General features: G+C 34.9%; 1 protein-coding gene across 2 annotated transcripts in view; it reads right to left on the bottom strand.

Moving 5' to 3' along the window:
• Nucleotides 1-27550, bottom strand: part of LOC134668086 (organic cation transporter protein-like) — a 69743-nt gene that overhangs the window by 12772 nt on the left and 29421 nt on the right. Inside the window, exon 1 of one of the 2 annotated variants that reach the window (XM_063525567.1) lies at nt 18979-19407. The exons of the other annotated variant lie outside the window; for it this stretch is intronic. Coding sequence (XP_063381637.1) covers nt 18979-19048 — 70 coding nt within the window. The 5' untranslated portion in view covers nt 19049-19407. Of the gene's footprint in view, nt 1-18978; nt 19408-27550 lie in introns of those variants that run through there. 2 annotated transcript variants of the gene reach the window in all.

The raw sequence follows: 27550 nt of genomic DNA, 5'->3' as shown, positions 1-27550 counted from the left end.
TTTAAGGAACTTTTTCGATCCAAGATCATTTCCGTAATCTAATGTTATAATGTACGAGTATATGGTATGATGTTTCGAACTGTAATATACCCATTTAACATGTCAGGAAATGTCAGTTGAATATGTAGGTATCATATGACCACGCATTTTGGATTAATTAAATAGGAAACCTTTTTCTAAATGTGCTTAGAGACAATAGAGACATCTACCTTCTACGTTTAGATATATATAATCCGTATGGATCTATTTATATCTGAATCCCTAAAGTCTTTTCTCCTATCTTTGCATTCCCTAGTCATAATGATCAGTTGTCCTAACACTAAAAACCCTAATTTAAAAATCCCTATTATTAATTACTTATCCTAATGTTATTAAGCATATTTTCTTTTTTGCGAGGCCGCAGTTCTAACCCTAACCTAACCTACTTTCGTGGCAGCAAGTTCTAAAACCTAACCATTTTTCAGAACCTGCTTACATTATGGAAAATAATCGTTATGACAATTGATCGTTAGGGCATGTGCCCATTAGGACAAACCAGTTAGGGCAAGTGACTTTAGGACAAACGTTATTAGGGATTCAGAATGACACCCTATTAGCTACTCTAATCATTTCGTTTTGTCAACCAAAGAAAAGACCTTTCCTCAAATTGTACGACAAAGTTTATCAACTTGATTTTATTTGATTTAATAACATTTTTTCTGTAACTTTACATATCGATAGTAGGTTGTTTTGTCAATAATTTAAATAAGTGTTTCACATGTTACAGATCTTTGTTAAAATTATAGAACTCTTAATCTGAGGAAAAAAAGAGGCGAAAAATCCATAATACGCATAGCAATAACGGATGGTTAACCCGTGGTATTCGACGTTCTTGTTTCAGTAAGAGAAAGCTGTACCTAAAATACCTGCAGGAACCTGGGAACAAACATCCAAACAAGCGTACATACGCTAATTACACTAAATTGCTCCGGAAGTGTATACATAAAGCACACCAATTGCACAATAGTAGATTGATTAATCATGCCAAAAGTAAAGCACAGGCTACTTGGCAAATTATCAATGGTCATACCTTCAAAGAACCTCAATTTATTAACTGTATTGAGAACGATCAAACGAAGTACACAGATCCTACAGATATTGCGGAGCTATTTAACAACTTTTTTATTAATGTTACTAACGTACCTGTTGCAAATAGCTTGTCACAGGATCAGTCGTATCTAGAATATCCTACAAATGCTAAAACTATCTTCCTTAAACCTTACGATACACGAGATATATACAAGATTATATTGTCCTTAAACAATAGTAATGCAGTAGGCATAGACAATATAGCAACCAAAATATTAAAGCACTGTGCAGAAGACATTGCTCTTCCACTCACACACATTATAAACTTGTCCTTTGAACAAGGTAAATTTCCCGCCAGTCTTAAGCGTTCAATAGTCAAGCCCATATTCAAAAAGAATAACAAAATGTCTATGGATAACTACAGGCCCATTACTATTATTCCAGTGATTTCTAAAATCCTTGAAAAAGCTATCCACGAACGTCTGTTGAACTTTCTCACTTCTTGCTCAATCTTAAGCAATCAGCAATATGGCTTCCGTAAAGGAAGCTCTACTACGCTGGCTTGCTTTAATCTTGTAAAATTAGTAACGGAATCAATAAATGATGATACTCCCGTAGCAGCTGTCTTTCTGGATCTTAGCAAGGCGTTCGATTTTGTAACCCATTCGATACTATTGAACAAGCTGGAAAGGTGTGGCATAAGAGGAAACGCGCTGAACTGGATAAAAAGTTACCTCACTGAAAGAGAGCAATGTACAGAAATACAGCAGATTATTAACAATGAGCTAGTGTCTGTAAGATCTCAATATAAATTTAATAGATGCGGAGTACCACAAGGGAGTATACTTGGCCCATTATTATTCCTTGTATACATCAACGATCTACCTAACCAAGTACAACATAAGTGCATAATGTTTGCAGATGACACCACCTTGGTAATAAAGTCTGACAATTTGATTAACTTCAATAAAACTATAAATGACACATTAGTTAATGTAATGCACTGGCTCAATATAAATAATTTAAAAATAAATATTAATAAAACATGTGTAATGCAATTTAGAACACATAGAGGCGTAGACATCGATTTGGATATTCAATATGATAACGAGAGTGTTAAAGAAGTAGAATTCACCAAATTTCTAGGGATACACATAGATAAATTTTGCAGCTGGAAAAGTCATGTAGCTAATGTATGTGAAAGGCTCGACAAGTTTGTATTTGCTCTAAGGCGACTTAGCAACATTTCCTCTAAAGCTGTGGCCTTAACAGCCTACCACGGACATGTCTCCTCCATCTTGAGCTATGGATTATTGATCTGGGGCAACTCTGTAGATGTCCATAAAGCATTCGTGGCTCAGAAAAAATGTGTACGGGCCGTTTGCAGTGTCCACTTTCTAGAACCATGCAGACCATTATTTAAATCTACAAAAGTTCTTCCATTGCCATGCATGTATATATTACAGGCATCTTTGTTTGTGAAAGAGCACCCTGAATATTTTGACACAAATATTACCTTTTTCCCTAGATCGACCAGACGTAAAAATCAAATATTCTTACCTAGAGCAAGGAAAAATGTGTTCAAAAACAATGTTTTCTCAATGATCATCCAAATTTATAATAAACTACCAAAGCGTATTTTAGAATCTGAACCGAGGCTATTTAAAAATGCCCTACGTGAATGGTTATTATTAAAGTGTTATTATTCAATTCAAGAATTCATGTCAGACGAAAACCAATAAGTTTATTAATGACATATGTTGTTTTAACATCATCACTTAATAATTCATCATATTGACATTAATAATTTTTAATTGTAATTTTTATCATCCGATAATTATGACTGTATATCTTAAATTGTAATGTTTGCATGATTGCTTGCCGCTTACCTTGTATTGCATGCCTATCATAGAGTAGAACATAAGGACTACTTTTATTTTAAGACCTACGATTGTAACAATCAAACTCTATGTTCTCGCAATAAACATATTTCATTTCATTTCATTTCATTTCATTTCATATTTCATTTCATTTCATTTCATTTCGAAAAGATCTGAGGACCTAGTCAAGATTGAAAACGCCCAGTAGATAGAACACGCCAGTCGAAATTTAAATAATGTATGCAGAGTCTGTGGAATGTATGGGGCTCAATACATTCCACAACTCTTCTCTTTCCGCACAGACTCTAAATACATAGTCTCGTGACATTTCGTAGCATCTGTAGGTAATCCTCATACATTTTTTTCTCATTTGACATTTATCGATGTCCGATTGACATGGTTGCATTTTTATCACCTGTCATGCCATGCGTCACTTTCGCACTTACATATTTGTTAGAACATGACAGGCATGGTGACAAATGATAAAGAGCCGACCATCTTAGCCCTAGAACCGGCGTATTATATCCATAATACGCCGGCTGTAGGGTTAAGATCTAAGGCTTTATCCACGTTTATCCACGTGATAAAATAACTGTCACTCATTAACACCGCGGGATAGAAAGTGACGGATACCGTTTTATCATGCTGTCACGTAGACAAGAACGACCATCATATATCCGTGCAGAACTTTATTAAATTTCGTCTCGCGTGCGGTTCCCACGGTGCGGGGGCGGCGGCGCGGGAGCATTTCGCGCGCGCTCCACAATTATCGAACCATGCGCCCGCGAGGCGGCGCCTTGGCAATGATCTTCAGCTTATCGAGGTTCGGTCCATAACGAATGCTCGCTAGTTACGACACATACTTGCGATGGCAATGTCATGGCTACTCCGTTTTTGGTTTCTTCTAATTAGAGATCTAATGAAAGATACACTTTTTTATTTATTTCGTCTGGCTAGGTAATCTTTTAAAATTAGAATCTGCGGTTTGTTAGTAGGTGAGAGATTTCTGAATAATACTCATATTTCTATAATAAACAATTAGATTCCTATAAAGAATACCTACAGTACCTTCACAAGTGCTCCATCTTTGTTTCTTTCTAATATCCTGGTTTTACACTCCCTCTTTAGGAATAATTTCAAATGTCGCTTGGATACTGTGTTCAAAAACGTTATCCTGGTCGTCCGGTAGGTATCCGGTATGATTAAGATGTGGTAAAACAAAATTTCAGTTGTCTTCTTACTAGACCTAAATATTGAAGATTAGCATAAGCTAATTAACACTTAACAACTACGCAAGAGGATACGGTGATTCCAGATAGGCTCAGCCTCAGCTATTTATGCGCGTCGCCGTCTTACAAACAAATGTACTAGAGAGCAGGCGTCATCCGTCGAGACATTATTCTTCATCTAGTAGACAACGTTCTGCATTTGGGGCCAAGGTTGAGGGGTGTATCGATTACAGGGATCGCGATTTGCATGGCTGACCTGGCACGATAAAACCGAGATAATTATTGTAATAAAATTACCTACGCATGTAAATTAGGTTGCATGTCGATTGTATGCTATGATCGATTTTAAAAATTCAACCGTCAAATGATGAAAATTAGGAGCAAATAAAATGCAAGGCAAATATTTTTTCGTAAAACGGTCATTAATTTCTAATATTAATGAAATATCAAAGTAAAGGCATTTCTTTCTATACATTTTTGTTTAGAAACCAGGTTTATAAACAATGTTCCGTTATGAGTACCAAACATTTTCTGAGTTTGTTTACCAACAGTAACACTGTTTATAAATAAAATTGTTTATATTAAATGCTTACGTGCCGTTAGATTGCATTTTCTAGAGGTAGGTAGAGTTGACGTTCGAAATATAGTTATATAAGGGTCAAACAGATCACTGGGTTACGTTCTTTCCTGTAGACATACACAAGAGTTAAGGGCTATAAAGGTTAATTTTCTTATTTAACCCTTACCCACGTAAAAAGGTCCTCCTTTTATTTACAGAACTATGATAAAATCATGACTTACATGCCCACAAGCTGTTAACTATTGGCCACAGGAGAGAAAATGTACAGTTCGCGCGAACACGATAGTTTTCTCTCCTGTGGGCAATAGTTAACAGCTTGTGGGCATGTAAGTAATGATTTTATCATAGTTCTGTAAATAAAAGGAGGACCTTTTTACGTGAATAAGGGTTAAATAAGAAAATTAATCTTTATAGCCCTTAACTCTTGTGTATGTCTGCAGGAAAGTACGTAACACAGTGATCTGTTTGACCCATAATCTGATTCTTCTAATATGAGTATTCTGACAACGTAATAGAGCAATGAACCCGCGTATGTTCATTTACGAAAATATCCGCTTCACCTGAGGACGTTGCACCATGGTGACGGTTTAGAGTAAATCAGTTTGCGCTCAATTAACAATATTGAGGAGATATCGCAGTAACACATTTGAAGTTTATCAGCAGTATTTTTTCCAGATTCTGACCGTGACCCACTTTCTAAATAACAACTCCGTAATTGTTGCAGTAATTTGAGTAATGTAGGCATAGTTGTCTGAGCTTCACGTAAAAACGATTGATCGGTGCTGCAATCTAACTACTTAATACCAAACTGTAACGGTCACGGTGACGGCCAGGCTGCTTCATGTCATCTGGTAAAAAAAACTAATCAATCGGCTGCAGAAGACCCTTGATGAATGCAGCAAAGTTAATGGTTTCCTGCCCAATATCCACACAGAAAAAGCCTCAATTAACCATGGAATGGAAGTATTTTTTAATTAGTTGTAATAAAGGTGTTTCCTATCAATCTTACAATACTCTAACAATACTCTTAGCGAGCCGTCTGAGTATTGTCCGTGTTCCTGAATATGTTGATTTGATAAATAACGTACATAAGCATAAAACAAAAATATGAAGGTAACAAACACAAGTAATTTGAAAAAATAATGTCGTCAAACTTATCAAAGTCGTGCTGAGAAGCGGGCGCTTAACGCCGAGCTATAAATTTCTGTCTCATAACGCTGAAGCGCTCCGAGACAGAAGAATTTTTATGGCTCGCCAGATTACTGAGAATTAGATTAGTAGCAATGTTTCTGTCTCTTATTTGGTGTGATAGAGCGATGTCGGGGAGCGATGCGGGCGACTCTCGTTGGGGGACGCGTCAGGAAGCAAACGTGCTCAATGAAACTGATTCGACATGATCCCGCCACTCCGCTCGGTCACTGTTCTGCGTACCTACGCGCCGACGTGCAAATGACTCGTATCGCGTATCCCCTGCAATTATATTCAATCTGTTAATATTACCCGGACCCTATTCTTAGAGATGCACGTGATATCATTGAATTTATGAGCATGTTTATTAAGACCATCTCAGTCCCAGTAGGTATACTTGCCGTGCACTTCTTTATCATCATTATTTGTCCGACCTGGTTATTTAATATGGTAAAAAGATCAGAAAAAACATATGTAAAACCTAAATACTATCGAACTTTTATTAGTATATACATATACACTCTAATATAGGTACCTACATATACTTATATTTTCCCTTGGTAAACAAACAAGCAGTTTTAAATATATTCATCGACTTGTTAAGTAATTGCACCTACTTTTAAAATGAGGTGAGCAATTAACCGGCGATAAGAAATCAATTAAAATTATGCGTTAATTACAGTCTATGAACCTATCCTTGATTAAACACTACCTCTTACGGATATCCACGCAAATAACGTGCAGTAGGTAACCACAATTGCCAGTAATAACAATTTGCAGTAGTCGAGGTTTACGATTTACTGCAACAGGGTTAGTAATTGAGCATTTTCTACAATGCAACAATCTTCATATTCAACAAAATTACACAAACGTTAAACATATCACAATATATGCAATTTATAATAAATCGTCGTTTAACCAGCAGGCGTAAACATACGGGCGGAAAGAGGTGAAGGCTAAGCATGTCTTTTAGCGTCAACTCGAGATAATGGAGGCTGGTTAATACAATAAAGTCGCATTAGCTTCCGTCCACCAATTTGATGGTGAGGGTCCGAGAGGAGGCTGGGATTACGCTGACACCGCGAGTGTAGAGCGCGAGCTGGCTCAGGTCGTAGACATTGGCTATTGTCCATAATAGCTCAATTTGAGATTTGACTTGTCTTGTCACTGCAGAGTGCAGGGTCCCTTTTGTATTGCATAAACGAATCATCTACCTATTTTAAGAGTTCCACGCTTGCAACTGAAACAACTGAGTTATATATTTATACCCGTATGGTATAAAAACATTGTAAAGTGATGCCTCTAGCGCCGCCGCCTCCGCGCCGTAGAACTGCATTTTAAAGTGCGCCACTGTATTTATCTTAACGTATCTTCGTCAGCTAGAAAACTTCAGGAAACTTATACGGAAGTTAGTTAATTCATAAGTCAAATTCTCTTATAAATTGAACTGTTCGACCTTTGAGCAAAACACTCATCTAAACCTAAGAAAATATGTTTAACATCTCGGATATTGATTTAAAATGCCATCCAAATTTTACTTTGAATAACTTAGAAATTGACAAATCAGAATTATATTCGACTTTGACTTGAATTTATCGATTTTCATTCGGACCCTCTTTATACTTAGAGGTAGGTAAGTAAGTACGAGTAAGTACTATATGTGCCTTAATAGTGTCAATTCGTAAATTAAGTAAATAAGGGTAATGAAGTCTATAAGTCAAGGGTCTATTGTTTATGAACGGTAACAAGTAAATAGTATGTACACTGTTTACTGTACAGCTACTAGGTATTACAATAAATATAATAAATCATAAAAGGACAACTAGTTCTCAAGTGCCAACCTAGAGACCGCAGCGAGCCTTCACCCAGAAATTTATCTGCCTTATAAGCAAATTTGATTAAAAAGTTCATTGTAATTTTGTTGACAATTAACTTAAATTATTCGGTATTTGTTCCGTGCCGCAGTATTACCATCTTTACGCTTAAAAACGCATTTAATTTGTAGGTCAATATAATTATATACCTACCAAATAACCGATTTTTAAGATCGAAGTGATCCAGAGCTCCGCGAACCAAACAGTTTGTGTGGAGCTCTAATAAAAATGTAAGAGCGTCAAACGTGGGTATATGCGGTTAGGTACAACCTAGACTTATATCGACCGGGATATGAACCGTGATTACTGATTAGTGATTACCCTTTATATTGTTTTCGAGCTCCCGATATTTCGACACAGTTACATGCCGTGAATCATTCAAAACTGTTATACTTATTAGGTACAACCTATCTTATTACATTCAATCTAAGCAAAACCATAAACGGCATACTTGTTCAGTTAGGTACCTATTGTTTTTATGGGTAACTATAAGTAGATGGGCAGTTTATTGCTTACAGTGACAATGCGAATGACTAATAAATATGTAATTGAAAGTCATTCATTGGCAAAGTAGGATATCCTTTTATTATTTAACTAATTTTAGCCTTGTGACAAACTGGCACTTAATTAGTAAATAACCCCTTATATATCAGATATATTGGCCCAAAAACTACGTGGACCTTGGGCTGCCTTGAAAGTGTTAAAATTGAATCGAATATTATGAAACTTGTTGTGTTTTAGGGTTCCGTACCCAAAGGATATAAACGGGACCCTATTACTAAGACTCCACTGTCCGTCTGTCTGTTCAGGCTGTATCTCATGAACCATGATAGCTAGACAGTTGAAATTTTCACAGAGTATGTATGTATGTATTTCTATTGCCGCTATAACAACAAATACTAAAAAGTACGGAGCCCTCGGTGGGCGAGTCCGACTCGCACCTGTCCGGTTTTTTTTTAATTCAGTTAACATGGTTCCATTTTTGTAAGTTGTATTAAGTGGTATATATATACGTATGAATTTAGACCCCTAGTTCGAAATATAATACAATTTATACGTAATGTAGGCTTATTTCTTCATCGGTGTACCTATTTCGTTATTATATTTATCATACAATTTAACTTTGTACATATTTTTTCTGCTATGATAACATTGATAACCGACATTTCTTAATTGGTAAATCATGTCGAATGCGATTCCTCACTCGTTAAACGAAGACTATATTTACTATCTACGAGTAGTTACAGTAGATAGTAATACATATAAAGAAATTAGGTTCAAATACAAGAAACATGGTATTCCCCTAAAGGGACCGAGGCGAAAGCGCAGAGCGCGGCCCAAAGCCCCTGCATACGAGAGCAGCCCTTGAAAGAGCCCGTCGAGCACGCCTGGTTATTTATTCAGGAAAGTCTCTCGGGCCCAGAGGGCTTACCGCGAACTACGTACGACGTGTTGCCTCCCTGTCACACTTATGTACGAATCTACAAGTGCGACAGAGAGGCAACGCGTCGAACGTGGTTCGCGGTAGGCCCTCAGACGACTGAAAACTGTTGCCACCCGAAGGTCGTTTTCACATGTCACGATATCGTTAGCGATAAGTTACAGTAATAAAGGTGCATTGATTTGATAATCTCAGATAAGTTTTGTAGCGTATAGGATGGGATCATTTATTTTTAATGTTATTTATTTTATAGTTCCATTGTGTTTTTTATTTTTTATTATGTTATAGAATATTTATATTATATATATTATAAAAATACCATAGGTAATGGCGGGTGAAAACGAATTTATTTCGTATAGGTACTTTTTTTTTTTTTAATACAAATGTTTTATTTCGGAAAAACGTATTTATTTCATGTAAACTAAATAGGTACTTAGGTAGGTATATACGCAAAATACCTCCATAAACATATGAGTAGTATTTAGTAGTGACAAGTTGAACATTACACGCAGAGCTGTCACTTGCAACTACCAATTAATCAGTTAATCACAATCAACTAATAACAATGTCCGATGCATTTTGTATTTAGTTTGTCTGCATGCTATGTTTAAACAAGCACCTCTAAAAGAGCGTCGCTATACGAAATTATATTTTTCATGTTGGTCACGGGTAGGTAATCTGTTCTTATGTGCACATTTAAAAGTATATTTAAAAACAAAGCCACATGAATTGTTCATTTTGGCAATGATACAAGTAATTTTATATCTTCAATAACATCATATCAGTTTCAAAGAATGCAAGCAACTAAAGTCAAATTCATCATCATATATGATGAGTTTGACTTTGTTTGCTTACATTCTTTGAAATTCGTATAAAACCTAAAAGCTACTAAGCTTACAAGTCAAATTCATCATCGTAAGTACCTATATGATGAGTTTGACTTGTTTGCTTACATTACCTATTTGAAATTCGTAAAAAAAAACTAAAAGCCACAAGGCTTACAAGTCAAATACCTACATCATCAATCATATATCTTTGTTTGCTTAGATTCTTTGAAATTCGTAAAAATACCTAAAAGGCTTACAAGTTCTTTTTATATACTTAGATATAAATATAAATTATGGTCTTGAATCTTAACATTATATCCATCAATACTCCTCAAATGTAAAGTTGATCTATTTAGATAAACCAAACGAAACTGCGACAGTGACTTCCTACTATTAAATCTTGGTCTAGATATAATTTAAATTTATGGTTATTAAGTAATATTTATTGTTCTCAATAAACATCATCGATCAACTGTTATAACATAGTCCCGCTTAACGAGTGTCAAATGTCAAGTAAGTTATACTTTCTTTGTAACAAGAGAGATAGTGATAGTTACTAAATATTTCTACACTTATGATTATGGCCAGGTTATTGCTTCATTAATTACCTATGTAAAAAATTATCTTTACTTATATCTTTTCTTTTCCATTTTTTTCTTTTTCTTATCTTTTATTATTTTTCTTTTCTTTTTTTTTCTTTTTCTTTTTTTCTTTTTATCTTTAGCTTATGCTTTTTAAGCTTTTTTCTTTCTTAATAAGTAGTAGTAGTAGTACCTAATATAAAGGTTAATAAAAATTAATTACAGTAATTGAAGTATAAGGGATCTCTTCCGGCTAACCTTTAAGCGTCACTTGCACCCACTAACCCAGGGTTAACCGGTTAAACATGGAGTTACCATGGTTACTAGTACAATTTGACACTGTTTTGTCGGTTTAACACGTTAATCCCAGGTTAATAGGATGGTGCAAGTGGGGCTAAGTAGATGAGTATTTGTGACATTGAGTAATGTGATACGTAAAGTTATTTTTGGTACATTTATATTAATAATGATTTATATAAAGAAAGGTTGACTGGTAGAGAATGCCGTGTAGCATTAAGTCCGCCTTTTGTCACTGTATATTTTTTACTGTGCAATAAAGTTTAAATAAATAAATAAAATAAATAAATAATTATATGGGTGAGTGAGTCCCTCAAGATGGCTAAGAGAGTTATTTGTATGCGTTATTAGTGGTTCATCAATGTTGGCGTGCCTTGGGTAGACAGTGAGATATTAAAATAGGCTAATCGATTGTATTTAATGGTAATAAAGCTCTATAAACTCTCGCGTTTTGTACACATATTTAATTACCCGTTGGGCCCGTTTGTGTAATTAAGTATGGGTAAATCTGTAGTAATAATAATAAAGTAGTATGCAAATACAAGCCATGCATTTTATGTGGTTATTGTAGGATTTAGCGCGGACGATGGTCGAGTGAAGGGCGCGCGAAAATTGCAGGTTGCCGGCACACGGCGGATCTTGCGACAGGCTTATGAAAACTCTATTCGGACACGCTCGCGTGACCAACCTTACATTTAATCTAAAAGCATTGTCACTATAATACTCTAAGTAATAATACCAACATAGAAATACGCGATAGATTTACCAATTACAAGAGCCGATACCTACTTAACCATTCTTATATTTTTGTAAATGCGATGTCTCGGTTTAGGTACTATTACGGCAATTAGCAGAACCTTAATACTCTTAATAGCCGCTATAAAAACTTGTACTGAAGCGGGGTCAAGTAGAAATTAATTAATTAAACCATTTAAGTTCTTTCAACCTCGACATTTAACCTCTCCCCGGAAATCGAGTTTTCGCACTTTACGTAACCTAACATTAGGTACCATTAGTGCTCAAACAGCCTCAAAGTTTCGATCAAGGACAGCCCGGGTCGCGACAGTTCGGTCAATCCATTAAACTCTGTCAAAATAACCCTGACATTACAAATTCTCCCCGGAAGCGAGGAAGTGATCCACTTCCGCTGTCCTGCGGCCGCGGCCCTGCTAACGCTAACCGGTTCTTCCTACATATACTTACCGGTCGCCATTGAATTGTCCACGAGAAATTGACCTACGTGCTCTGATAAACAAATGAACTTTGAGGAAATGGATTAAGCAAATAAATCTTGTCGCAGTTGGATGTAAGACAAACAAGTTCGTTTTTAGGGTTCCGTACCCAAAGGGTAAAACAGGACCCTATTACTAAGACTTCGCTGTCCGTCCGTCCGTCCGTCCGTCCGTCTGTCACCAGGCTGAAGGTAATAGCTAGACAGTTGAAATTTTCACAGATGATGTATTTCTGTTGCCGCTATAACAACAAATACTAAAAACAGAATAAAATAAAGATTTAAATGGGGCTCCCATACAACAAACGTGATTTTTAACCAAAGTTAAGCAACGTCGGGTGGTCAGTACTTGGATGGGTGACCGTTTTTGTTTTGCTTTTTTTTTTGTTTTTTTTTTCATTATGGTACGGAACCCTTCGTGCGCGACTCCGACTCGCACTTGCCCGGTTTTTTTATTACGAGTGAATTGAGAAGTTATCTTGCGATGCTATCAGTTTTACATGAACATGGATTAGCTGTGTAATTACCTAATTACGGCAATTGAAGAGTGATGTGCATGATTTTACGGCGAACTATAAATCAAATGAGGTTTTTTAGACAAAGGTTTTCTCATTTTAACAAAATAGGTACTTATGTGAGTAGTTAGGTAGGTATCTCCTTTCTCGTCTCCAAACAATTCCCAGTCGTATATCAAAAATACTACCTTTACCTACCCGTGCATTTAAGTGTCATAAGTGATGATTCATCACCGAAGGGTAAGGTAAAATATTTCAGTGATATTAAATTATGTAAGCAGGTTAATAATTACCTAATCTTAAAAATCGATTAAATAGATGTTTGTGTATAAAACCACGACTCCGGCTATTGGTACTGGAGAAATATTATTATAACTTACTAATAAATAATTTGGAATATTTATCCATTTGTGGCTTTACTTTAATGAGATCTATGAATCGATCAATAATAAAAGTGTCTCGTTAATTAATGACCTGCGGCTAATGCTAGGTGGGTAATCCCATATTAGTCTAGATCATGTCTAGATACATATTTGATATATGATAGAGCCTTGTATTGTAACCTCATTGACTGATAAAACCACTTCAACAACGATAAGTAAACTTTATTGTTCTCCACTGTCAGCGAGTGTTTTGTTTCGACTGTATAGATATAATTATACTAGAAGAGAACATTAAAACTATGTACGATAGGTTAGGTTAAATATAATTGAAATAAATTTTATCATTGAAAATACCCACCAAGTTTTATAAGGATTTGTTTTACAATACGAGTAACATTTGTTGTGTTGAACGACACGACGAATCCACGAAATTTCATAAACTGTCCGGAAACTACGTAATTGCAATCTAAATAGTTTGCGACACTGATGAAACCTTTATTCAAGTCAATTCAGTTTAACTTGGGGAAGTTTTTCCATTTGAATATAAATATAGGGTGTGGCCTGTAACACGAGCAAATAATTAAAACATAGATTGTACTCCTCAAACGGGGACACTTTTGTTCAACAAATTTTAAAAATTATGAAGTATTTAGTCTCGCTATTTTTTATACAAAATAAATATTATCTTCAATGGACGCCATTGCCACGCCATATCATTGTGATTGACGTTGCTTGTCACGCCTTAAACATAACAAAATACGCAATACATTGCTTCTTAGAATAAACTTTAAAATGTATTAAAAATCAAGCCACAAGTTATTTTTAAAAGTCGCTGAACAAATGTTGGTCAGTAGGAGGAATAGTTTCTAAAGGATCATGTCAAAAACAAACCAAAATGCTGCTCCCGGTGACCCATGTCATGATCGGATGGATTCCAGCACATATAAAATTTTAGGTCAGGGTAGACAACAAGAAGAAATGGCATTAAAATAAAAAATAATGAGTGTGTCAAAGGTTGACGGCACAAGGGTATTTTGTATCGGTAATTTTTAAACGTAGCGAGTTAAAAATAGGTATGTTAAAATTATTTGCCATCGCTTCCGTAAATACCGCTACTGCCTTTCCTGCGCCATTTTTTGGGATTATGCTGCCAAAGTCAACCTTGGGTTCCTTAAGGATGCGAGCGGGAAAACGCTGAGCGGCAGGGGGGAGGGGGGCGTGGTAGTGAGGAGGTGTATTAAAACTGTTAGCAGTAGAACTAAATAGCAACGCAGAAAACATACAATAGATTTATCGGCAGAAATTACTTTTTTTGAGCACTTCGCCTTAACGTTTTCGCGTAAATCTACTCCTATAGTAACTCAAATATTTAGGTTCCAATTGTACAGCAAATAAATCTATGGAACGCTAAAAAAAACGTCCTACATCAGTTACCCACTTCATAATTGAATATTAGTTTTATAAAGTGTCGCAAGAGGCCTTATTACAGGCAGACTTACAAAAAGCGTAACACGGGCCTACAAAAACCTAAGGCCTTATAATATGGAGTTATATTTAATAAGAAAATTGACAGTCCCTTGGGTTTCATGCTATCGAGGTCCCACTGTGATTTACTGCTTCAAAATGGTTGCGCAAACCAAACGAGTCAACTAAAAAAAAAAAATTGGGGACATCTTTACACAGATCAACCTAGCCCCAAACTAAGAAAAGCTTGTACTATGGGTGCTAAGCGACGATATCCATACTTATATAGATAAATACATACTTATATACATAGAAAACACCCATGACTCAGGAACAAATATTAGTACTCAAATAAATGCCCTTACTGGGATTCGAACTCAGGACCATCGGCTTCGCAGGCAGGGTCACTGCCCACTAGGCCAGACCGGTCGTCATGTAACGTCACGTCATAACTAAGTAGATATGCGCTAGTCGGGATAACCGCCGGCCGTGCCTTATCACTCGGAAGCGCCGGACACAAGCGCAGATTAGCTCAACCCTCAGCACCCGTGCCGGTGACCTGCCTGTGATTAACGTCGTCTTTTGTCATCGAGACGAGATGATAGTTTATTTGCTATAATATATTTCGACGATGCAACGAAGTTATATGAGATGCAAAATGTTTGCGGATAGTTTGAATTCGCGCAGCTAAAAGTAAAAAGATGTTCGTGTCAACAGACAGTCTTTCTCTGAGACTTCGAGGTCATTGTAGACTAATGCCTATTACACTATTCTTCAATAATTAGTAGGTATGTACTAGAAACGTCAGAGGAAATTTGTAAGCTTAATTGCATTTATTCCTCGTAAATGTAGCTATTAAGCGCGCAAATGTAGTTTTAAGAGAATGCCCTGTATATTGTAATATTCACAAGATCTATGGCCAAATCTCCTTTCTATGCAACCATTATTGCATATTGAGCAACCACTGGATTGCACACCGAAATGCATCGCCACGCCAGTAAGTACGTTCAGATATAATTTCCCACAAACGAAGGACGATGGCAATTACCATGTTGCAATGCATGTTCTATGACAGTGTTAAAATAAAGAACGAAATAGAGGTTTATTGTTTTAATCATTTAGTTGTGTAATCTGGGGTAATTAACACGTAGTCAAACGTGCTAGCGTGCTACATATTTAACTTATCGGTAACTTACGACAGGTATTCGAATATTTCTACTTAATACATACACGGAGTATTTTTTATACTGAAAAACAAAGGGTCGTCAAGTAAGTAGGTATACCTATATTTAGAAAGTACCTAATAGTAGAATAAGTTTTTTACAACATAGATATTACTAACCCTACTCTACTCTATCTAATTAACAGTCGATGTTTACGACTGTTACGATTTCGAGAATGATTGTTGATAGGTACTTATGTGTGAAAATAGTCGCATTACATTTTTTGAGTTCATATTTCATGTACAATTAAGGTTAACGTGGTGACGCCTACGTATCTAACATCCAATTAAGAAAACTTAGTTTGCAATGTTATTTTGCTAGGAACAGCAAATTTTAATTTTTAACAAGCAGAAACGTCTGCTAACGATGCTACTAAAGCTTAGAAAAACCTACCCAATACAGTAATAAGTCTAACCGAAGACAGTAATTTCTCCACTTTTAAATTTACAGCAAATTTTACTTAAATCCAAGGTTGTGAAAACTTAACTGCTCGCTAAAGCGTAATGTTTACAATGAAAAGGTTATTCCGAGCTGAAAACATAGGTACATGGAAATGAAAGGTACGAGGATCATTGTGGTGCTGCACCGATGCATGCGACGCGCAGATTGTGCCCCTCGCCCCTCGCGCGTCGCGGGGCCCGCTCGACCAGCGAATTGAAATTTCCAATTTGTTTGATTCGTTGTGCGAAAAATAAATATGTACGCAAAGATTGATAAAGAAGATATTGTATTAATTTATAAATAAGTTTATCTTTTTTCTATTTTTTTGAGTAAGCATAGACATAAATATTTGTTATACCGGGCAATGGCTGAATGAGTTGGATATTATATTAAATGTCATTTTAGTATCTGAGATTATAAAAGACACGGTTTCTGTGTAATATCAGAGTAGAGTAAAGTTTATTTCGCTTCAGCAAATCGTGCTTTCCGAGGGCAACTAGAGTCTGGCTACTGAAATTTTACCTAAATTTTTGGCGGGAAATTCAAAAAATCTTGGGCTGGTCACACTTTGTGTAGTAGGAATTATAGTTTTGATACTAGACAATATTTATGATATTCTGTGCACAAGTAAGGTACCTAAGGAAATAAGTTAAATAAACGTTTACGTGCACTCAAAGTCAGCTCACATAATTCTACCACTATTTAAAGTACAGTCAACGACAAACACATAATGTTTACGTTTCAATATTTAGATTTTATAGATATTTTTCAGAACTTTTAGTTTATCCGTTTCTTTGTACACTTGTCCTATTTATGAGATTCAGGCATTAATAAATTCACGTACTTAATCAAAGTAATAGGCAAATGTTAGAACTAGTACTTAAAGTATCAAAATATTTATAGAGTACCAACCTCCTAATTTGTTTACATTTGGTTAGGAGTTGTAAACATTACAGTTTTTCGTTATACAACGCTACCGTCGACTTCGCACATTGTCGTAATTATTTACGAGCTTAAATAATAGTTAGCGAACCTCACTCAGTATAGAAATTATTAATATTATTTAAAATAAACCCATTATAAACCGCAAACAATTTGAATGAATGACATAAATTGACAACTGACTTTTAGCTTTTTTTTGAAATCATAGACAATTGGTGATACAACAACGAAATATCTGTCAACAATTTTTGGCTAGCCAGACTCTATTTAAAAATATCCTAGTCACAATAAGTTTTCCGTTTATTTCTTTTTCCAGTATGATTAGCACGAGTGCGCCGCAAAAATACAGGATTAAATATATTCCGTATACGGGATTTTATCGAATACCGTAGTGGCAGAAAAATTTGTAACGCCGTGTGAGCCGTAGTCCATCTGAGCACGAGATACTGTCGCGTGATGAACTTACTCGTAATACTAAGCCTAGCACTATTATCAGATCCAGGCATAATAACAAAATATATGTATAGGGAACTACCGCTTTAAATATAAAATATTTCCCATACTGATATGGTACAGTCAGAATAAAAAGAAAGCATCCACCCAGGACATTTCAAAAATCTATCTCTACAGTTTGCGGTAAAATGTATCTAAAAGTCCAATTAGTTCTCAAGACATACCTATCACTTTTTGTTAAAATATTGAGAATTAAATATATTACTTTTGGCGCGTAGTTATATAGGTACCTACGCTACCTTTGATGCTAACTGTACAGTCATTGAGAAATCGGGAAAATAACAAACAAAGACTTATCCTTCGAAATCACAATTTAACCAGTGAGGTATGTGACGCCAGGTACGTATTTTTCTTGCAGAACATATTTTTCACGGGTGAAAAGACTTTACATTATAATATATTTAGCTACAGAAAACATTCTGCATCTTTGTAGCATCCATGCTTCAATGTTAATATTATGTAAAAATATGTTTATTATTCAAAACCATTGTCATATTTTTCGTCATTAGCTATTCGACCTTACTAGAAATAGTTTTCGCAAATAAGTATTTGTCGGCATCTTAACATAAATAGTAGGTAAACACCACGCTTTGAATAAACCGCACTTTTAGTTAAGTCATTAATAGAAAATCATTACGTTTAATGATTTTTTCCTAGTGACTGGGTAAACATACTTGTTTCCCGTCATTACACAGTATTAATGTTAAAAGTATCCGAGACAAACAGGAATAACACTAGATTAAATTATTATAGAAAATGGTGGGCATAGCGTGTATGACTTTAATAACTCTGTTAATCGCTCAGTTAATTATCGTGATAATCACAAACAAGATGTCTATATGACATCAAATCATTTTGCGTATATGGAGATAACCCCGGGATCGGCCGATCCACTTGCACATTGATGCATTGCAGAGGAAGAGGAAGTGCTATTTTATTGATTAAATAAGTACACAAGCCTACTTCCATGTGTTTAGAAAATATTTTACCGTACCTATCTAGGTATATCGAACGCAGGCAATACGCAATGTTTATGCCGTTTTTATTTTATCGTGGTTCCGATATGTCGTAAAAAGGACCGTGTTTTCAATTTACGTTTGATCGTAATTTTCAAATGGAGTAGAATAATATTACATCTTTGTACAAATACCGTTAATATTTTCAGTAATTCAATAGACAGAAATACTGAAATATTTACCTAATGTTTTTATTAATATCGATTACCATTCAAAGCCATGAAATCTGAAAAAAAATCATACGGAATGTTGAACTGAAGACATACAAAATATTTTTTTACTTACTTTTAAAAAGACCCATTTTGAAACACTTTCTCATTATGTCCGGAAAGCTGTTAACTTTTACTTCGCCCATAGGTAAGTTTCAGTTTTTCACGTTACTACTAAATTGAAAATATTTATTTTTAATATTTTATCCACATCAACAGTACACGTTTCAGTTGTTTTTTTTGTTTCTTAGTTTTCACTTTAGGAAAATTTTTATAATTAAAAAAAAATATTTTTTAATCCCGCGCGAAGTGTAATTTGTCTCGTATAGCACCAAACCGCTTCGAGCTGATAGATTAGACTGACACCGGGGCTGCGCGCGCGCCGGCAGCCGGCGCTCGCGCTCCGCTGGACCATTGCCACACTCCGTGGAAATCTCATACAAGGAGAACCGATTATCTCATTACACTCATTGTCACATATCTCCATATCTCGCATATCAGCAAGCTTAACGCATTGCGAGACGAGACGAGATAAAAAAACACAAACAAAATAAATTGCACTGAAATTCACTTTACTGAATCATTAAGGCTTTGAATATGTAAACATGTCTTAATGAGACAAAGAGATATAAACTTGATAGCTATAATACTTTTAGGAAACTGAACAAGGTCAAGAATATGATACAATCTATATAAAGGTGTTGAAAATTATGGTGAAGAAATACTGGAAAAAGAGAAAATAACACAACTAAACTAAGACAACCTAAACGTCTAAAACGCATAAGTGCTAAAATTTGAAACAACAGATAAAATTAAATTATACCTACTTACGTACTTATCCTAACCTGGCCTACCTATACATCCTTAAATTAGTAATATTTTGGTGGTAAATAGTCAGTCGAATTAAAGGAATCGTTACAGCCAATAATTGAAATGATTTATTAGAGTTAATAATAATTAATAACGATTAGATCGTCGTCATCGTTATAGATCTTAATTGACCGTCTCCTTTGAAATTGCATGAACCATTTTTTACTTGCGTCTGCCACTGCCACGACGCTAGGAGATTATGATTTATATTTGAAAGATATGTTTGCTTCCGTACTTATTAGATACGTACGTTTATACTAATTACAAAATGTCTATTAATGACTCTCTATTTAGTTATAAAATACTGAAGCTTTCATTAAATACCCAGTACACATTCGTTAATATAAGTTAAATTAATACGTAAATGGGTCATCAACTGATGAACAGTCAAAATTATTCATTAGTCATAAAATATAATGCATTTACATGATTCATACATATACCTAATTACGATAATGTGGAAAGCTTTATAATGTAGACTAAATTGTATAAAACACCACCATTCCGTTTTTGACCCACCAGTGTTATTTGTGCGCCAGAAGAGATATTTAATTTAATCAAATATCAAACAAATGTAAGTATTGTTTTATTTTTTCTTTCTTATTACATTGTAAACAATGATCTTGAAGTGTTGAATCAGATTAGTATACTTAAACCCATTCTTTACAATTTTATTTATCCTTATTATACCTACAGACATAAATATTTTATAGTTCATTAAGCCATGTCTTAGTCCTTAGCATACAAGAGACATTGTACATGTTGATGTATATGTATGTATTATCATTTTCAGATGTATCGGCTAATCCTTCTCACAGTCACTATAACAAGCGTAGTTCTCCAGAGCTACGCTGCGTCCACTTCAAAACCGGGCCCAGTCACCTCGGTTAGCAGTAGATTTCTGAGGATTCAGGACTCTGATGACTACAAAGACACCATCGGCGAGGCGGCAGAGGATCTCGACACAAAAGATTTAGATCAACTAGGATCACTTGCTTACGCTTTTAGATATCAGTTCAGAGAGGCGATAGAAGAACTCGCGTTGCAAGCGTTAACGTATTTAAAATCGATTTTTAATGAGCTTAAAGTTAAACTGTTAAAAAGTATAGGCAAGTATACTCTATCCGATTTGTTCCACGCTACGTTTGATGGAGTAACAGATTTTGTGAAAAATGCCTCTGTAGATAAAGATATTCCAGTTGATGTCGAGGAGGATCATGCTAGGCCTACCTATGAATACGGGCATTATCCATACTTTCATAATCCATACGTTATGCCATCAGGTTCAGGTTAAACAAAATAAGATGTATGAAAAACAATAGTAGTACGTAATTTAGAAATATGTAGTAGATAATATTTATTGTAAAATAAACAGAATAATAATCATGGATTCATCTAACTCCTTGTTTTATTTTATTACATTTCTACATTTAAAGAATACATTGGTACTGTGAGAGAGAAACTTAATTGCTCCTTGTGACTATTTCTTTCTTTTTTTTTAGACACCTGTATCTTTTTTTATGTACTAATACTACTAATGCACGGTAATAGGTGAAAAACAACACTTGAAAAATATACGACAAAAAATACTAAGATAGATTTTCTCTTTGCTTAAATGTACAAAAGCGTAGGTATTGTTTCAAACTGAAGTATTTCTCACTCAAATGTTTTTAGCAAACGAATAATTGTAATCAAACATAGGCACGGACATTTCTCCTGCCGCCATTTTTCTCTTGTTTTTTGTACGCCAAAAACTCAAAAATGCTAAAATGAAAGAATCTAAGGAAGAAATTCAATACGTTTAGAAATTTTATTTCATAGAAGGAAAAAATGCGACACAGGTTGCGTAAAGAAATTGTGACATTTATAAGTAGTCATAGTAAGACTTTTTTAAAAGGGTAATAGTTATTTGTTTTAAATGGGGGCAAAGTTGTTGTTTAACCGCTCGTCTATTGATACCTGAGCAAGCGAAAGATTCCAAAATTGAAGATTCGGAAAATGGAATCTTGAGCGTTGCGAGGGTTTTAAAGCACGAGGGTTAAACAAAATTTGCCCCCGAGCGAAACACAAAATTTTTCATCACACCAACCCGAAGTAAATATTAAATGTAAAATATCAAACAAAGTCAAACTAAATCAAATCCATATGAATATTATTAAATATTTATCATCCAAAATCATCATTTAAAAAGTCAATTCCACCAGCAAACATAAGAAAACAACTCAATATTTGCGTTTTATTACTTTGCCTCATATGTGAATAAAATGCAACTTTGCTATCAGTTTTTGAAGTGCAAAGTAAGCCTTTCCGAGATGGTGTGGTGAAAAAACTGCTGCCTATAAATAAGGTTGGAGGAGCCAAACATTGAAATATAATAGTGGCTCTGTGAGCTGTAGACCTCGCGAGCAGAGCTTAAAATTGAGTAAATTAAATAAAAAATAAAATAAAAACAACAATTGATATGAACTTTAAGTGTAAAAAAATACAAAAAGTTATATCCCAGCATATAATTACTGGGTATCGAACCCAGACCTTCCGTGCAAACAAAAAAGCGAACGTTTGCAAAATACACCATGATAGTTCTTACATGAGGTGACGAAATTTAGCTACTCATTCTCAAGTAAAAACTAAATATCTTAATACCTCCAAAACCAGCGAAATAAAATTTCTGAATTTTTGGCCATTTAATCTGTAAACATGTCTTAAAAAGAATACACTCTTATGATACCGATACGACTATTTGTTTAAGCGCGAGCTATCACAACTCTTCCATTTTGAAAAAATTCCAAAAACCGTCTCGGCAAAAATTTTTTATTGAGTCATAGAATTCGGTTACAAAATTTCACGAGAATCGGTTAAGAATTGCGACCTGTAGAGGAGAACATCCGGACATACAAAACTAAATATCTTAATACCTCCAAAACCAGCGAACTAATTTTCTGAATTTTTTGACATTTAATCTGTAAACATGTCTCAAAAAGAATACTTTCTTATGATACCGATACGACTATTTGTATAAGCGAGAGCTATCACAACTTTTCCATTTTGAAAAATTTTCAAAAAATGGCTCGACAAAAAAAATATCGGTTCATAGAATTCGGTTACAAAATTTCACGAGAATCGATTAAGAATTGCGACATGTAGAGGAGAACATCCGGACATACAAAAGCAAAACGCCCGAGTCAAAACGTAGACCTTCGCTTCGCTTCGGTCAATTAATTTGGTTTCAGGGCACATTAATATACCCTTTATCCCTTATGCTGTTCAGCATGCCATTATACAAGAAATCAACACAATACATACTTTTACAATTTGTATGTAATTTGCGTAAGATTAGTATGAATATTTGGTATTACATTTAAATAAATAAATTCACTGTCATAACTTTGCGAGAATAACGAGGAAAATAAGAACTTCAAAATCTCAACTTGATTGGAAATTTATTTTATTATAAGAACTGCACCCCTGAAGAAACTAATTGGTGACCAGGGCTATAATATAACCGCGAAAATCGAAGTTCGCAAATTGCGGGGATTTTTCTCTGTTACTCTAATTACGCCTTCGTTGGAGTAAAAGAGAAAGATCCCCGCAATTTGCGAATTTCGTTTTTCGCGGTAGCCGCTCTGTTCTAGGTTAATAAGCCCCAGTGCATCATGCTCGAAAGTATCTACATTGGTGCGCGCCAGTTGCAGTGTAAATATCAAATAAGATGAAATTTTTTTTAAAGTATGAATTCGGCGCAGTAAGGTATGTTCAGGCAGGTCCGACCATGACAAAAAAATCTCAAGTCATATAAATAAATTGAAGTTCACTTTTTACTTAACTGCTGCAAAAAAGGACAAAGTTTTTAAGACACTTACATATACAGGGTGTTTAAAACAAAATAAAGAAAACGTGTTTTATTGTGCATTGAATTTGTTTTGCAATTTTAAAACTTAATAGGTGCCACATAGAAAAATGCGATCAGAAAACTTTTCAAGCAGGTTGAGCAAAGATTTTCTGAAAAACCATTTTGAGGATAGTTCGTTTTTTTAGCCAATAGAAAAAGACTATGCGATCTTGAGGGGTCTGACGTCTGAGGGAATTGAAAAAAAACTTTTTAAAAATCAGTAACTTACATATTTGCCGCGACTTAATTTTTCAAAAGTGTTTTTCAATAACAAGACATCACTAGATTTTTTACGCTTACGCTACGCTAGTCTCCGAGATATGGAAAAGAGACATAATAATAATTCAGCCTATATACGTCCCACTGCTGGGCACAGGCCTCCTGTCATTAATAAGTCGGCTTGGGCTATAGCCATACAGTGTGTTTTCTGTTACAGGAGCAATAAATTAAACTGTAGGCTGTACTCCTCAAACTGACCAACATTTGTCCAGCAACTTTTGAAAATAACTCATGGTTTGATTTTTATTACACTTTAAAGTTTATTCTAAGACGCAATGTATTGCAAATTTTTTTATGTTAAAAGCGTGACAAGTAATGTCAAACACATTGATGTCAGAGTACATTGAAGGCAATATTTAATTTATTTTGTATGAAAAAGAAGATGTCTAAAGGATTCATAATTTTTAAAAGTTCCTGAACAAATGCTGGTCAGTTTGAGGAGTACAGCCTTTAGTTTAATTTATTGCTCCTGTTACAGGAAGCACTCTGTACATAGCATGGGCTTGATATATATGTATACCTACTTTGCAGCAAACAGTAACACTAACAACCGTAAACCGTATGTAAGCATGCCTATTAAGGAAGCACAAGCAAACTTGTATCATAGTAATTGCTATAATATTTATACAGGCAAATTGAATTCACCAGGTATTGAGTCAATTGATAAACCATTAGCGCCACTTGCGCCATCTCACTAACCCGGTTAAACCGTTAACCCGGTGTCAAATTGTACTGGTAACCATGGTAACTCCAGGTTTAACCGGTTAACCCCGGGTTAGTGGGATGGTGAAAGTGGCGCTAAGTGAGATATACATTGTTGGGTGGATTCTTGAAATATAATCATTTATTTTTCTTTCGGATCGATTTTTTGTTTTTAAGGATTTTTTTAAGACTCTATCTAACAACACCCGAAGGAGCGAAATAAAATATCATTCCCACTTTACCTGTAGGGGAAGAACCTAAAAAAATGTTTGTTTTTTTTTACTTTCTTGCCACGATTGATTCATATATCAGTGCCAAATTGCAGCTTTCTAGCACTAACCATCACACTAAGCCTCGGACGAACAGATGACTAAACAGACAGGCGGGCATGGGGAAACCACTGAAAATATAAGGGTACCTAGTTGACTACGGAGGCCTAAACCAATGTACAACGTACCTAAAGTAAATCGAAATAATTGTAGTTTGTCAAACTGCTGTTTTAATCTATCTAATTCTATTACTTACTTACTTAATTACTTTTTAAGGTTGATCGTAAATCTACCGATTACAGTGTAATTAACAGCACACTCGTTAATGTACTAAACTGGTTTACTATGAACAATTTACTTCTTAATGCTAAGAAAACTAAATGCATTCGATTTTCTTTGCCGAATGTTAAACCAGTCTATACTAAGATACTTTTGAATAATGAATGCTTAGAGATGGTAGATAAAGCACTGTTTCTTGGTTTAACATTGGACAAAAATCTACAATGGAGTCCTCATATAAGAACACTAGCAAACAAATTAAGTTCGGCCGCTTACGCTGTGAGGAGAATTAGACAATTGACTAATGTTGAGACAGCTCGCCTTGTTTATTATAGTTATTTTCATAGTGTAATGTCATATGGTATTCTGGTTTGGGGCAAAGCAGCTGACATAAAGACTATATTTGTCTTACAAATGAGAGCCATTCGTTCTATATATAATTTAAGGGTGCGTGAATCAAAAAGAGAACTTTTTAAAGAAATTAATATTTTAACTGTAGCTTCCCAATACATATATGATAGTATTATATATGTATGTCGTTAAGAATCTAGACTCCTTCACTAAGAATTCTGATGTCGATAACTATAATACTAGAAATAAAAATAAGCTTGCAATCTGAAAGTTTCGTGTTCGTAAAGTACAGAAGTCATTCGTAGGCATTCATTTTTATAACAAGTTACCTTGAGGATGCTTTAAGATTACCCTTTCCAGCTCTTAAGAATTACTTAAAAAAGTCATTGATGTTGAAGGCTTATTACAGAGTCGAGGACTACTTGACAGACAAACATGCATGGTCCAAACCAGAAACTGTAATAACGACAAGTAGCAATTAAAAACATTGTATTATGTGTAGAGTTAAAGGTGACTCAGCTCAGGTAAGAAAGCACATCAACTTGTATGAAAGCATCTCATAACAATCAGTCAGATTCATATAATATGTATTCTCATTTCTTTTATTGATTTTATTTTCTTTTCCTTTTGTAAGATTTGATATGTTTTCTGAAAGAGCTACGTATTTGTGATTTCATGTACATATATGTTTATTTTTTAAGTTATGTACACACCGAGTATAATTGCATGAATTCAATAGTAATTTAAATTATATTTTTCTTAATTACTCGTAATGCATGTTAATTATAAGATGTAATAATGTTTTGAAAAGATGTGTCCCGCCGAGTTTGTTGCCGGTCCCATATTGGGATACCCTCCTCCAATTGAGGGGGGATTTAAATCTTCTCGGAGCAGAGGTGTACGGTTGGAGCCGGTAAAGGTTTATTTGACGTTCATAAGTGCATTGTAATATGCCTACTTGAATAAACTATTTATCTTTTTTATCTTTTATTCTCTAATCTAGTTCTAGGTAGATAAGTACCTAACTGTAGGTACCTACCTATACCTACTCTGCCCTGCATTATGTAGTTAAATCAATCTAGTTTTTTTTTAGGTTGGGTACAAGGTTTTGCATTGCCGACGATATTACAATATGTACGTAGCAAAATTATGTATGCAAATGTGCCTTGTTGCCTACACAAAATATAAGTAAATAAATTGATAGAAAACATATTGCTATTACAGATCGCAAGGAGCCTACATAAACCTTCTAAACTCAAAATTTAATAAATAACAAATTTATGTTATCAGTGCTGCCGGTTTTTTTGTCAAGCAGTAGTGCATCCAAGTGCATACATATTATAAAACGTGGAGACGTTACAAATTCCAATAGGTACAGTCGAAGTCAAAGATATGTTTATACTTTTGCACCTTACTCAATTGTGATAAGGCGAACAATGTTAAGCATTTCCTTGATGTCGACTGTACCGGGCTAGTAACCCAGTGGTCGTGAGTTCAAGTCTTAGACAAGACAGTATAAAAATATTCTAAGTACCTAAATAATTTCATAAATACCTATAGGTATGCACCATGAAAAACAGTTTACCCCAGTCGCCATGACGGACACACTGTTATGCGTTCAATCATATGTTGAAAGACAGTAACAGTTAACATTAAAATAGTAATTTCAAACGGAGATTGTACCTACTTATTAATACATATATGGGCAGTATATTTTGTTTTCGTATGAGCTGTGGCAAAATGCCGGGACAACGCGAGGAAGAAGAAGATATCTTGTTTTCTCGAGACTGGGTTGGTAATACTTGGTAATGTATGATAACAATTACTGCGATAGGCTGACGTTGATGCCTCTTGACGTAGGTAAGTAATTGAACTGAAGGTTTATAATTTACTTATTAATCATTGTCAGTATACTATAATACTATTGATAATGCGTGGTTTCTAGTTTTTATTATGGGAGGTCATAAATAAGAACTAATAGACGTAAAGTTACAGATTGTCACTTCTAC

Source organism: Cydia fagiglandana, chromosome 10 (genome assembly GCF_963556715.1).
Source record: "Cydia fagiglandana chromosome 10, ilCydFagi1.1, whole genome shotgun sequence".
NCBI lineage: Eukaryota > Metazoa > Arthropoda > Insecta > Lepidoptera > Tortricidae > Cydia > Cydia fagiglandana.
This window is presented reverse-complemented; position numbering and strand designations above follow the sequence as displayed.